Source organism: Micromesistius poutassou (assembly GCF_964030765.1).
Source record: "Micromesistius poutassou genome assembly, chromosome: 11".
Taxonomy (NCBI): Eukaryota; Metazoa; Chordata; class Actinopteri; order Gadiformes; family Gadidae; genus Micromesistius; species Micromesistius poutassou.
Genome location: NC_140281.1, coordinates 12,314,977 through 12,327,476, shown reverse-complemented (window position 1 = coordinate 12,327,476; position 12,500 = coordinate 12,314,977). Strand labels below are relative to the sequence as shown.

The window sequence follows — 12,500 nt, the reverse complement described above, 5'->3', positions numbered from 1 at the left end:
GCACAATATATAACATTCATGAACGCAGACAGGGTGTATGCTTTCAGGGTGACACATTGGCTGTCAAAACAGAGGTCCTATCTGCTTTCAAGTGCATATTAAGTGACAATTTCCTTTTCTTCAGCCCAATAGGATCGCTGCAGCTGATCAGCATCTTTTCCCCTCGACTCATGTCGTTCATTGCTGTCTGATAGGGATTGAGGTTGTGCAGATGAGCAGTTTTATTTTATTTTTTTATATTAATATACAGGGAAGAGTGTCCGCACACTGGGCACACACACATAGGCTGGCTGCATTAGGAATTATTTCATTCTGTCAGCACTGTGTAGGTAGCACTGCTGCACCACCTCCACGCGTGCAAACTCATTTCTCCAAGCGCTGAGCGAGAAGATGAGTTAAAACAAAGACATAAAAAAACTGTCAACTTCAAAGGCGAGGATGACAACCCGGCCAAGTGGATGGGAGTAGAGGGATGAGTCTCTAATCTGTTTAAATTTTGCTTGCTCCGTATGATTTCAACCAGCTCCGCCCCCCTATCCGCCCATTCCCTCCCCCCCATCTCCCTCCCCCCATCTCCCTCTCAAGTCTCAACACCTTTTTTTATTCACTCCCTCTTTTATCTTCCCTCCCAGCGGCTAATCTGCCAAGATGGCCTCGTCTTGTCCTACTTTAACCAATGTACGACTGTGGGAATGTAATCCATGTCTATGTGGAGAGTGTAATTAATTGGATGTTATTTATCGTACGGGCAGAGATGGTAACTAATTGCGGCCTTCTTCTCTGCTCGTCTTGTTGGTTGGGTTTCCGGCCAACCGGTCTTTTGAAACGCTTGCTTTTAAAATCTGTAGGAAATCTGTAGGTTGTCGTTAATGTTCTGTACTCAAACATATTCTATCTTATGACACAGGTGGGTTTGGCATGTTCGTGGAAAGGTGGTCCATCACAGGCATTTTACTTTTGATTTGGTTGTATTTTGTAGTTCTCCAAACATAGCTGCTGGATCATGCATCAGGAATGATCTAGGTGTGTGTGCGGCGAGAAGTGTTTGAAGTGCAGGCGATCACGTGACACACAGACACCCTGGCTCCCTGATCCCCTTCCGGCCTTATTGTCTGCATATTTCAATCATGACATTAATGAGCAGGAGAAAAATATTACAGCATAAGGCACTTTGTTTGGCGCGGCCGGCCGACACTGGCCAGTGTAGCCGGGGTGAGGGGATAAAATATTGAAGCTGGTAACGATGTTATACTGCTGACTGGAGGAAGGTACTCGCTGCTCCTGGCATCCTTTAAAAAAACACTTCAACTCTGTTCATGTACAGGGACACAGCGTGGTTCTTCTGATTTATCGTCCCAGCCACGGAGCTCCCACATATTTTCCCCTTGGAAGGAGGCTTCTTGCAGGGGATCAATAAAGTGTTATTATAAAGTCAACTTTCAGCAGAGTTTGTGTCTTTAGGCACATGCTTGAGCAGCATACAACTAAGTGTATGGAAAGAATACTATACCTGTTCAACATGGAAGTCTATTGCGCCGCAAGGCCCACAAAGTTGGGCTTTGCCGTTCTCTTCGACCCTCCCAGTGTGTTCGGCTGGGCCCAACACACCTCGGCCTGCCTCCGCTTTGTTAGTTCTTCATTTTGTTTCTCCGCTACAGAACAGTCAATCTAAATGGGCGTCTCAGATGGAGTGTGACATCATAAATTGGGATCATACGGTATTTATGCGGAACTAAATCACCTGCTGAAGCCACGGCGCAGAGCGCCGAGGGTGATAGACGAGCGTTTTTCCTATCCTTTGATGGGATCTGAAGACGGTGCCACGGCTGATGAGCTGATGGATAGGGTGGGCCGGGGCGGGGGGGGGGGGGGGGGGCAGCCATGGAGGCACAGAGACGAGTAGACGAATGGCTGGACGGTGGGAGGAATCGACGTATGGATCGGTGGGGCCAGGGGTGAATGGATAGAGGCCCACGGCCATTACTCAACGGCTTCACGAGTCCTTGGAGTTTTTTGTTGTTGTTAATATATAGAGTAGGTACGGATCTCTTGCAGGTTCCGCGTACACTGGCTTCAAGAATAATGCAACGCCCTCGGTGACCTTGAGTCACAATGATGACTAATGGTACTGAATGGGAAATTAAAGCACAGCCTGTGTGCGTGCGAGTGCGTGCGTGCGCGCGTGTGTGTGCGTGTGTGTGTGTGTGTGTGTGTGTGTGTGTGTGTGTGTGTGTGTGTGTGTGTGTGTGTGTGTGTGTGTGTGAGATGGTGTGAACCCTCTTAGCAGGCAGAGGCTCATCCCGTCTCACACGCTAGTATCCACTGAACTTCAAGGCTACTATATCTTTCTAGACATGTTCAGAGACACAGGCGCTACTCGGTGAAAAAGACAAGCAAAGCGATGGAGTGGTCTTTATGCCTGCCGATAAGCGCGTGTGCTCTTTCTGGCTACAGAAGATAGAAATGTCAGGAGAGATGGAAACATTATTCCATATTCATCCATACGCCGTCTCCTGCGCTGTGCAATTTAGCGCCTGCCGCCGATCCAATACCATTAGATGGCTGCACTGTTCTTTCCCCAGAACAGGAGAGGTTCCTTCCCTCTCGCGTTTCTGTTCCGTCTTTCATCTCACGTGCCAGTCTTATTCCAACCGACGTCATGTCAGTAGCTTTCCATGCACTCAAAGCACTCAGCAGACACGATTGTGACTTTCTCTTCTGAAGTCTGGCTCGTATATTTCTGTGCATTAATAAATATTCTGGTCTGGTAAGACGGCCCGGCCGGGCACGTCTTTTAATCAAAGGGTGCGTAGATTACCTCCCCCCTGCTGTTGTGTCATGTCAGCCATCTCTGCTGCTGCTCAGCGCTGTGGAGACATCCCGGCGGAGCTGGATTAGAGAGCTGCTCACACCCCGTGTGAGCAGCTCTGCACCCCTGTGCATGCGAATGACATCTGGTGCCATAGTGAGGGTGGAGCTTTTACTTTTGTTGCATATATGTAAGAAGTCCTGAATCCCAGCGCTCCCGGGAAGATCAGAGGGGCTAGAGGGGTGAACATGGAGCTGGGAACTAGGAGACCCCAAAAAACCCTGGTCTCCTTGACTACTATTCTCCTCTTATTTGGTCCCCCCCTTCTCTCATCTCCACAACTACCATCTCCTTTCCTTTCTACTATGTTCCCTCCTCCAATCTCCTTTCCCCTCTTCCCTTCTCCCACACATCTCCCTCCCTCCCTCTTTTCATATTTCCTCCTCTCCTTTTATGTCCTCTACTTTACTACTTTTTCTCTTTTCATATGCCATCAATCTCTCTTTTTTCTCTTTCTCTCTCTCTCTCTCTCTCTCTCTCTCTCTCTCTCTCTCTCTCTCTCTCCCCTCATCTCTTATCTGTGCTCCTGCACCATGCTACCATGTGTCACGGGCAGATGAAAGGTGGACAGACATGAAAAGACCTCCTGCCCCCCCCCCCCCCACACACACACACACACACACACACACACACACATACAGTTGCCATCTCTTGCCCACAGATGTGGGGGTAAAAAGAGGAGGAGAAAAAGGGGTGAGGAGTTGGACCTGAGCCATCCAAAGTCCAGTGCCTCTTACTTTTCCTCTCCTCTCCTCTATCCTCTCCTCTCTTCCCCTCTTCTCTCCTCCCACCCTTTCTCTTTACCCTCCTTTCATCTCTTCTCTTCCCCTCTGCTTTGAATCTGGTATCCTTTACCCTTCTCTTCTTCATGAGAGAGGCGAGAGTCTCTCTCTCTTTCTCCCGCTCTTTCTCTCATAACCTCATGCTGTCTCATTCTAGTTCTCGCTCGCCTTGCTCGCTCCCCCGTCTCTCTTGCTCATCCTCTCATCCCATCCCCTTCGGTTTATTTTATGTTATTTTTACAGTCGCTCCCCCTCCTTCTCGCACCTCCCCCCCCCCCCCCCCCCCCCCCCTCCTCCTCGCACCTCCCCCCCCCCTCCTCCCCTTCTCCCCTCCTCTCCCTTGGTCTTGGGGGCTCTGGGTAGGAAGAGGTTTGGCTGGATTGACAGCTGTCGTGAGGGGCGGCAAAGCTTGGTGTGAATGTGTGCGCAGTGTCAGCCTCGACTTCAGGGGGCTTACGGTGGGGAAGAAAGGATGTCTGTGACATATGGATAACCAAGTCCCCCACTCTCTTGCTCGCTCTCTCTCCTTTTCCCTCTCCACTCTCTCTTTCCATCTCTCTCTCTTTCCCTTTTTTATCTCTCTCTCTCTCTCTCTCCCCCTCTACGGCGGACAGAATTTAAAATCTTTATTTTTCATTTTTTTTTGGAGTCTTCCAAAGTTCACCCCAAAATTGAAAAAGTTGTTCATCCGGAATTTTCCTGTTCACTTACCTTGCTCCCCTCGTTCACTCTATCCAATTTCCTGGGTTATTTCAGGGTATTCCATGATTAGGTTTGTAAGACAACACAAAATAGGAATTCACTTTTTGTACCTTGTCAGTTCATCTCCTCTAAAACGCTTCTTCTGAGAGTTTTCAGTAAGGTATCACAACATTGTTGGGGTATCTCCAACAGAATCAATACTCACACCGTCTCACAGCACCCCTATAGATTGAACCACACACTGCATTACCTAGGAAATGCTTCCCATTAGGGAGTTTCTAGCTGCCTTGAAGGCGAGAAGAGACACCCAAAACATGCATTAATAACTAATAACTAAGCTTAATTTACTTTACTTTCTCACCACTTCTCAACATTTTTGTTGGTACTTTTCATACGTCATGCCCAGACACTAGCAGCTTTTCTGGAAAAGCATCCGGGGGCGACCGTCATCGGCAGTTCATTCACCAGCCACAGGAAATCTGCAAAAAAAATGAAAAGTTAAAAATAAAATGAAACGTGAAATTGTCTTAGTTCTAAGTTGCCATGACTAATTCCCGGGTGGAGGAAGTGTAGTTTGTGTATGTGTGTTTTATTCTTAAGAGTGTGTGTGTGTGTGTGTGTGTGTGTGTGTGTGTGTGTGAGGCATCTGTGACTGGAATAATGTCTCAAGTCACCAGCAGGAAATAATGCATTTATTCTTTTTTATTTATTTCCTCTTTATTTTATCTCCCATTTCCCCTCTGGCTGGAAGTGTCCCCTTCTGTGTGCAATATAAGGACGTGGGGTGTGGAGAAAGACAGAGAGGATGCATAGAGAGGAGGAGGCTGAGACACTTGTGAGACATGGGTGGTTCTTTTGGAGGGTACTTCACAGGATCTGGCAACAAGCCACGCTCCTCCAGAGACACTGTGCCAAACATGGAGGGGGATTGATAAGACTGCATGTCAAATCGGGACATTCTCATATATTTATTTACTTTATTTACTTTTTATTTCTCAATAAGTTTACATATTGACATTTCCATGTGAATTTTCTCTAAAGCCTATTTTGATTTCCCTTTTCTCATGCTGGTTCCACAGGGTCAACAGTTTTTATTCACACTGTAAACTATCCTTCAAACAAGGGCGGACACTTTGTTGAGGATTCTCAAACCAAACTCCTTTTCAACCTGACAACTACATAGAACACATCAATGTGCTCACTCCAGTTCCAGTTTGAAATGTTAACAGGCCATAAATATGTGGCCTGTTAAGCCCTTTGAGACTGTAATGGTGATAAAGGGCTATACAAAATTGCAATTGCCGTGGTCCCCAGTGCAACCTAACATGCTTTTAGTCCTGAAACCAGGACACTGTCTCCTCTTAGCTGAGAGGTACAGCATGGCCCCTGTTTGTGTGGCAAGGAAACCTCTGACCTGTGAAACATGGCCTCCAGCTTTCCATCTGTTAGGAACTTTCTCTGTCTCTTGTTGATTCTGGACATGTTGCACTTGCTTTCGACATCCCATACATATTAAATTTAGGATAAACACTGCTGTGTGTGTGTTGGGGGGGAGGAGTAGTATCTGTGTGTGGATCTGGATGTTAGTGTGTGTGTGTGTGTGTGTGTGTGTGTGTGTGTGTGTGTGTGTGTGTCTGTGTGCTGATGCAGGCTCCTTCACATCCACTCTTTCTGTGCCCACCTGTCTGTCTACCTGACCTGCGTGTGTGTGTGTGTGTGTGTGTGTGTGTGTGTGTGTGTGTGTGTGTGTGTGTGTGTGCATTACTATTTCTGAGCGCATCCTGAGAGGAAGGTGAAGATGTGGACAAGTAGACCTAATTACAGCAGATCTGGAGCTTATTTAAAAAATGCGGAATGTCAAAGCAACAACCTTCATGGAGTTCTCCCTCCCTCCCTCCCTCCCTCCCTCCCTCCTCCTCTGACCCACTCTACTCCCCTTCCCACAGCCATCTTAAATGGGAAAGGCCTCCTCCTGCCTCTAATGCTAAGATGAATAGAATGAGATGAAGCGATCACCCTCCATGTACTGGTTCAAAGTATAAACACCCCCTGTGTGTTGTGTATGTGTGTGTGACAAAGTGTGTATTTGATGGTTGTTTTGTCTTTGTTTTTTTATAGTATACAAGCTAAAACTTGTGTGTGAATCTACATGTTAGTGTGTGTGTGTGTGTGTGTGTGTGTGTGTGTGTGTGTGCATCTGCATGTTAGTGTTTGTTTGAGTGTATGTGTGTGTGTGTGTGTGTGTGTGTGTGTGTGTGTGTGTGTGTGTGTGTGTGTGTCTGTCTTTGTGTCCATCTGTGTGTCTGTGTGTCTGTCTTAGTCTATGGTCTTATTTAGGCTTATTAAGATGTAAGAGAGATAGACTTCCAGAAACGGGCTACCTAGACGACAGCCACTCAAGCACACATGGAAGCGTGGCTCAGTTGAACACACAACCTAAACTACAAGTGTCTTCTTAGCCCTACTTGTCTCTCTCCTCTCCCCTCTCCATTCTCTACTTCTCTGGCTACCTCCATTGCTGTCAGCCGGCTTAGACTGGCTGACTACTTGACGAGCCAGGAGTCTGGCTGCAGCTTTGGATGCATCTGTGTTTTGTTTAGCCAGGGTGTATGTTTGTGTTCATGTTGTGTTTCGTGCTTGTGTGTGTGTTTCTGTGTGTGCGATAGGAAAAACTGGGATAAATGTGTCTGACACTAGTTTGTGAATGTGCGTGAGCCCTGAGAGTTAAATGCATTTGATAATGGTTTGGTTAAGTTTAGCGCCCTAGTAGTGCCAAAGTTACCCCGCTAGGCTCTGATTATTATGGGATGTGGTCGGGGAGTTCTCCCAATCTGCCTGGGTAATGTGGCAACATATAACTGTTACGGTGCTCAAACAGCTGCTCTGGGACCCAGGACTGGCTAACCGGAACATTCACACACACACACACACACACACACACACACACACACACACACACACGCACACGCACAGGCATACACTTTACACACACACAGTACACACCCATTCACACTCTCAGTAAGACAGTAGCTCAGGAGTTCGAGAATATCCTCTTGCAACTTGAGAGCGGCCTTGCATGGTTAAACACAAAGACAGACATACACACATAGACACACACAAACACACACACACACACACACACACACACACACACACACACACACACACACACACACACACACACACACACACACACACTTGGCCCTTTTTCTAACCTTTCTTCTCCATGTGCCCTCCTCCTGCAGCTGGTGGCCATCTACGAGGAACAGGATCCCCACAACGGCGGCGATGGGACCAGCTCCACGGGCACCCAGAGCCCAGAGCCCTTCCCCACGGACCTCAGCTCCACCAACGGCTCCTACCAGCACTACCAGGCCGCCAGCGAGATCGAGGTCACCCCGTCCGCACTGCTCTCCAGTGAGTGAGCCTTCCTCCCTGGGTCACCCTCAGAGCCCTCAGCAGGGTGCCTGTGGAGCACTGTAGCGGTGGTGGGGTTTACCTACATGAACGCGAGAACGAGCTCTAAAATATGTACTTCTCCGTAACAGTGTTTGTAGAGTACTTTCATTTGTGTTTTACAACCTCACTGTTTTGTTGACGCGCAACAGTCAAAATGAGAGCACTCAGGTGCTGCCCCGTGTGTTCTTTAGAGGGGGTCTGGGGAGCTTTGAATATAGGGGCGGTTTCATGGGAAGCTCTTTCTTTCCACCATCCGCGGTCAAATGTTCTGCATCCTCGATATCAAGAGGATGCTTCTCTCTGTACGCTTGCGGTTGCACGTATGAGTGCGGTTCGTGATGTCACAGCTACTTTGAATCTATCATGATCCGAAGCAAATACAGGCCCATTTTGCAACATGCGTGTATAGGCGTGTCGCAACATGTGGGCATAATCCATGTTTTTCAGGGCATATGAGAAGGACTCTTGACACTTAGTTTTACTGCTTAAACAAAAAAAAAAAAAAAGGCTTTTCAATCAGGTGTGTATGCGGGTGTGTACAGTATCCTTGCAATGGTGGAATTGAATTGATTGTAGGATGGGCTCGGGGTGTCAGGGGTACATCGTGTTGGAGCCTGGGGACAGGCCCTGAAGCGAATCAGACAGACAGGTAACGGACAGAGACAGCCAACGTAGATGAGTCTGTGTCCAACAACTAGCCAAGCATGAGCATCGCCACGCAGAGGAGCTGCACGTGCCCAGGGGGGGGGGGGGGGGGGGGCACACACTGCATGTGAACACACACCAACACACAGGTACTAGAACACACACACACATGCACACACACACACACACACACACACACACACACACACACACACATACACATACACATACAGACAGACACTGTGTACTTGTCTAAGGATGTAGATATGCAGTGTACAAGCAGGCACGCACACACCGGACACACACTTTTCAATGTAATAGTAAACATGGTAATCACACATTAACTCATTCATTAACACTCATTAACACTCATTCATTAACACACCCCCCTGGGCACTGATTCGCAAAAACAGACTTTCTCAATCCTTTGGCTGCTCGTGAACTTTCTTTAGAATACACACATGGGTCCTGACACTCTCACCTGTTCAAGGTATGTGTCTCCGTATTCATGTCCCATGAAGTGGAACGGCTGGGCTGTCAGAGACCTGTCTCCCCCTTCTGAGGACATCAAGAACATCCTGTGCCCTGAACACACACACACACACACACACACACACACACACACAGGGGAGCGAGCATGCAAACACGCATGCACACTGACTCACCCCGAAGGTAGACACACATGCACACTTACTTTCACAAAGACTATCATAACACAGGGTTAGGGTTACCACAACACATTCTTTTTTTTGCCAGTGCCTGAAACATACACATATGCTATTCACAGATATATTTATATATATTTACTGTACATACAAACAGAAAATAGATAGACAGGCAGTCTGGCAACACACATGACTTCCAGAGTTATGAGCAGGACTGTGGAGAATGTCCCTTCACAGATTGGGATGAGGGAATTACTGTATCTTCAGCCATATTGCACATAGCAGACATCAAAGTCTATTGCCAGGCAGCTTTACTGTTAGGTAAGGGCTGCCGAGAAAAATATCATTTTCTAGAGCTTAATTTTTTTTCATTTTCCACTCTCAAACTCTCTTCTTTGCTCTGTCACGTTCTTTAGCTTTTTCGATTTCTGCCTGCCTCTCTCTCTCTCTCTCTCTCTCTCTCTCTCTCTCTCTCTCTCTCTCTCTCTCATATCTCTCTCTCTCCTTATCCCTCCATCGTCATCTATCTCTTGCTCTCTCTCCTCTCTTTGCTCCTCTCTCTCTCTCTTTCTCTCTCTCTCCATCTCTGCACTTCTTCTTCAGTCTATCTTGGGAGCGTGTCTTCTCTGGGCCTCAGTGTGTGCTGAGCAGGGTCAAACCGCTCTTAATTGGAGCGGAGATGAGATGTAAATTACAATAATGAATGTCATTTTCACATAATTACACTGACTCTGGTCCACCTCTGCCCACTCGCCGCGGGAAAGTATAATCTCCTAGAAGTAAGGCAGGATGTGCAGAACTTTAAATTGGCACAGAATCCAAATAAAATACACACACACACACACACTAGCGGACAGCGATTGTCTCATCGCTCCTTGTCGATCGGGGGCGTTTTAAGTTTTCTCATTTGAACGTCTTGATATGCTGGGTGAGTCAGCTCTCTGCTGATCTTCCTCGCCATAAATTTGGAAGCTGAACGTAGAATAAATATATAGATGTAGTTAAAGGTATAAAGGTATATATATATATATATATATATATATATATATATATATATAGATTAATCACAATCCTAAATATGACAGAAAAATTCACACTGTTCTCAGAATATAAAGATAAATGACAAGAAGCGGATATTATATTTGTTTTTTATTTATGACAAATCCAAAAAAAATACATTTCATTCTAAACAATTTTGGCAACTTAGCCATTGCTCTTTTTTTTTTTTAGCAAATACAGGATAGGTGAATGGAACGTTTTTCTTTTTGAACAAACAACTCCACTTTCACGCAATAACATGTGGCTCTGTCCAATGAAATGGTCTTTGTGATACAACCCGCCGTGGAAATGTCAAAAAGCCGGCCGGAGGATTTAAGAATGGATTTAAGAATTGGGCGATTGCTGTGTTACACATACAGGGGCAACACCCTCCTTGCGACTACGGGATCCATTTAGCAATAACAACAACAAGCAGGAAGACGCAGGAAAAAGCCGGCTTTATAACGCCTGGTGCAAGGAGAGCACATGGAGTGTTGCCCCTGTACGTGTACAGCAATTTGATTGGCGGCAGGCTGCGTCCACAAAGACTACTCCCCCATACGTCAGACACGCCCTCCGTCATCCGTCAACGGACGGAGGTAGTGTGCAAGAGGCGTGAATGAGGCGTCAGCCATGCTGTTTACGTGATGAGGAATGAACGCGCCAGGGGTTGAATTGTGGGTAAAACAGGGCGGGAATGCGTTAATGCATTAAAAAAAATTATCGCCGTTAATTCCAGAATTTGATCATCTCGCGTTAACGCGTTAATTTTGACAATGTAGTGGAGACAATGTACTTATTTAAAAATAACTTAATTGGGTCAGTGTCCTTACATTAATGGACGAAGAAAATAAGAAAACCACCTAATTTTGTCTGTGTGGTCTTTTTTGATCATCCTCTTCTCTTCCACCTGTAAAACAGAAACCTGTATGGTTGTCACGGAGACATTGCATGTTCATCCGTGAAAAGTAGGCCACCTGTGTGCGGCAGAACAGGAGCAGTGCTGGTCAATGAAGCTTACCTTGTGTATCGACCAGAGTCCCTGTGGCCTCTGGCCCCCCTGCTCTCCTTTCTCTCTCTGTTTGGAAATCCTACCTTTTCACACCTCACTGCACCAGTGCGCCTGTCTGGCGAGGTCCCCCGCAACAACACAATGCAAAGTTTTCCTCTCCACTTTTTGACAGGGATAGTGTAAAAATATATATTTCTGGAGCGGTGGGGGAAGAAAACCTTCCACATCAGAGGGAAGGGGTCAGCTGATTTCTCCAAGAGACACAAGCCCACATGAAGAGGAGACACACACACCCATAAAACAGAGGGCTGACCTTGGACCAGGAAGAGTTCTGGATCAAGAGTGACTGGTCTCTCATAGAATGTGATTGCTGTAACATTCCTGTGATTATAGCCACGTTGCACCTCCACTTCACTTCAAGGCCCCGGTAGTTTGGCCCCCTCAAGTGGATTCTTTGACTTGTTTCGTAAGCAGCAGAAAGTCAAAATGGATCATTTTTGGCAACACACACACACACACACACACACACACACACACACACACACACACACACACGCACGTGCGAGCGCCAGGTGCGTCCGTGCCATGACAAGGATGCTCGCCGGCCATTACGTAGATTGCTTGTCAGGAGAGAGAGGAGAGCTGAGTGCAGTCGTCTCTGGAGGGCTGTAATCCATTTTTTAGCCACGGCTGAAGAGGCTCAGTCCTATGCCAGCCAAGGCCAGATAGAAGTCATTATAGCGCGTCCAGCAGAGGCCACTGGCCACTGACCAGATGGTAAACATACACACACACACACACACATGCACGCACGCGCACACACACACACACACACACACACACACACACACACACACACACACACACACACACACACACACACACACACACACACACACACACACACACACACACACACACACACACAATGCCCATATTGACCCATGGATGCCAAGCCCCTCAAGCCTGGCCCAAACTGTGGCAAGAGGAACACATACATCTCTTGTTTAGCGTTAACGGTGGTCATTTCATGTTGTCACCACCACAGCCTCACACTCTCTCTTTCTCTCTCTCTCTCTCTCTCTCTCTCTCTCTCTCTCTCTCTCTCTCTCTCTCTCTCGCTCTCTGTCTCTCTGTCTCTCTCACTCCCTCCCTCCCTCCCAGACCTGATCAGGAGGAGCTGTGAGTGAGTGCCAATTGGTGATAACCTTAAATGGGATTTGAGAGGTTTGAACTACAAGCAGTATGCTTTGTTTGAAGGCCACAAGATATAACCTCTCTGCAAACCCAGTCTTCCATCCTCTCTCCCTTTCTTTTCTTGTTTTCTC

At 47.1% G+C, this 12,500-nt stretch overlaps 1 protein-coding gene across 1 annotated transcript in view; it reads left to right on the top strand.

Annotated features, from left to right (window-relative positions):
* Positions 1–12,500, top strand: part of LOC311355416 (partitioning defective 3 homolog) — a gene marked incomplete at its 3' end in the record, with an annotated part of 445,195 nt that overhangs the window by 114,593 nt on the left and 318,102 nt on the right. The window contains exon 3 of the mRNA XM_084475186.1: positions 7,599–7,770. Coding sequence (XP_084331312.1) covers positions 7,599–7,770 — 172 coding nt within the window. The remainder of the gene's footprint in view (positions 1–7,598; positions 7,771–12,500) is intronic.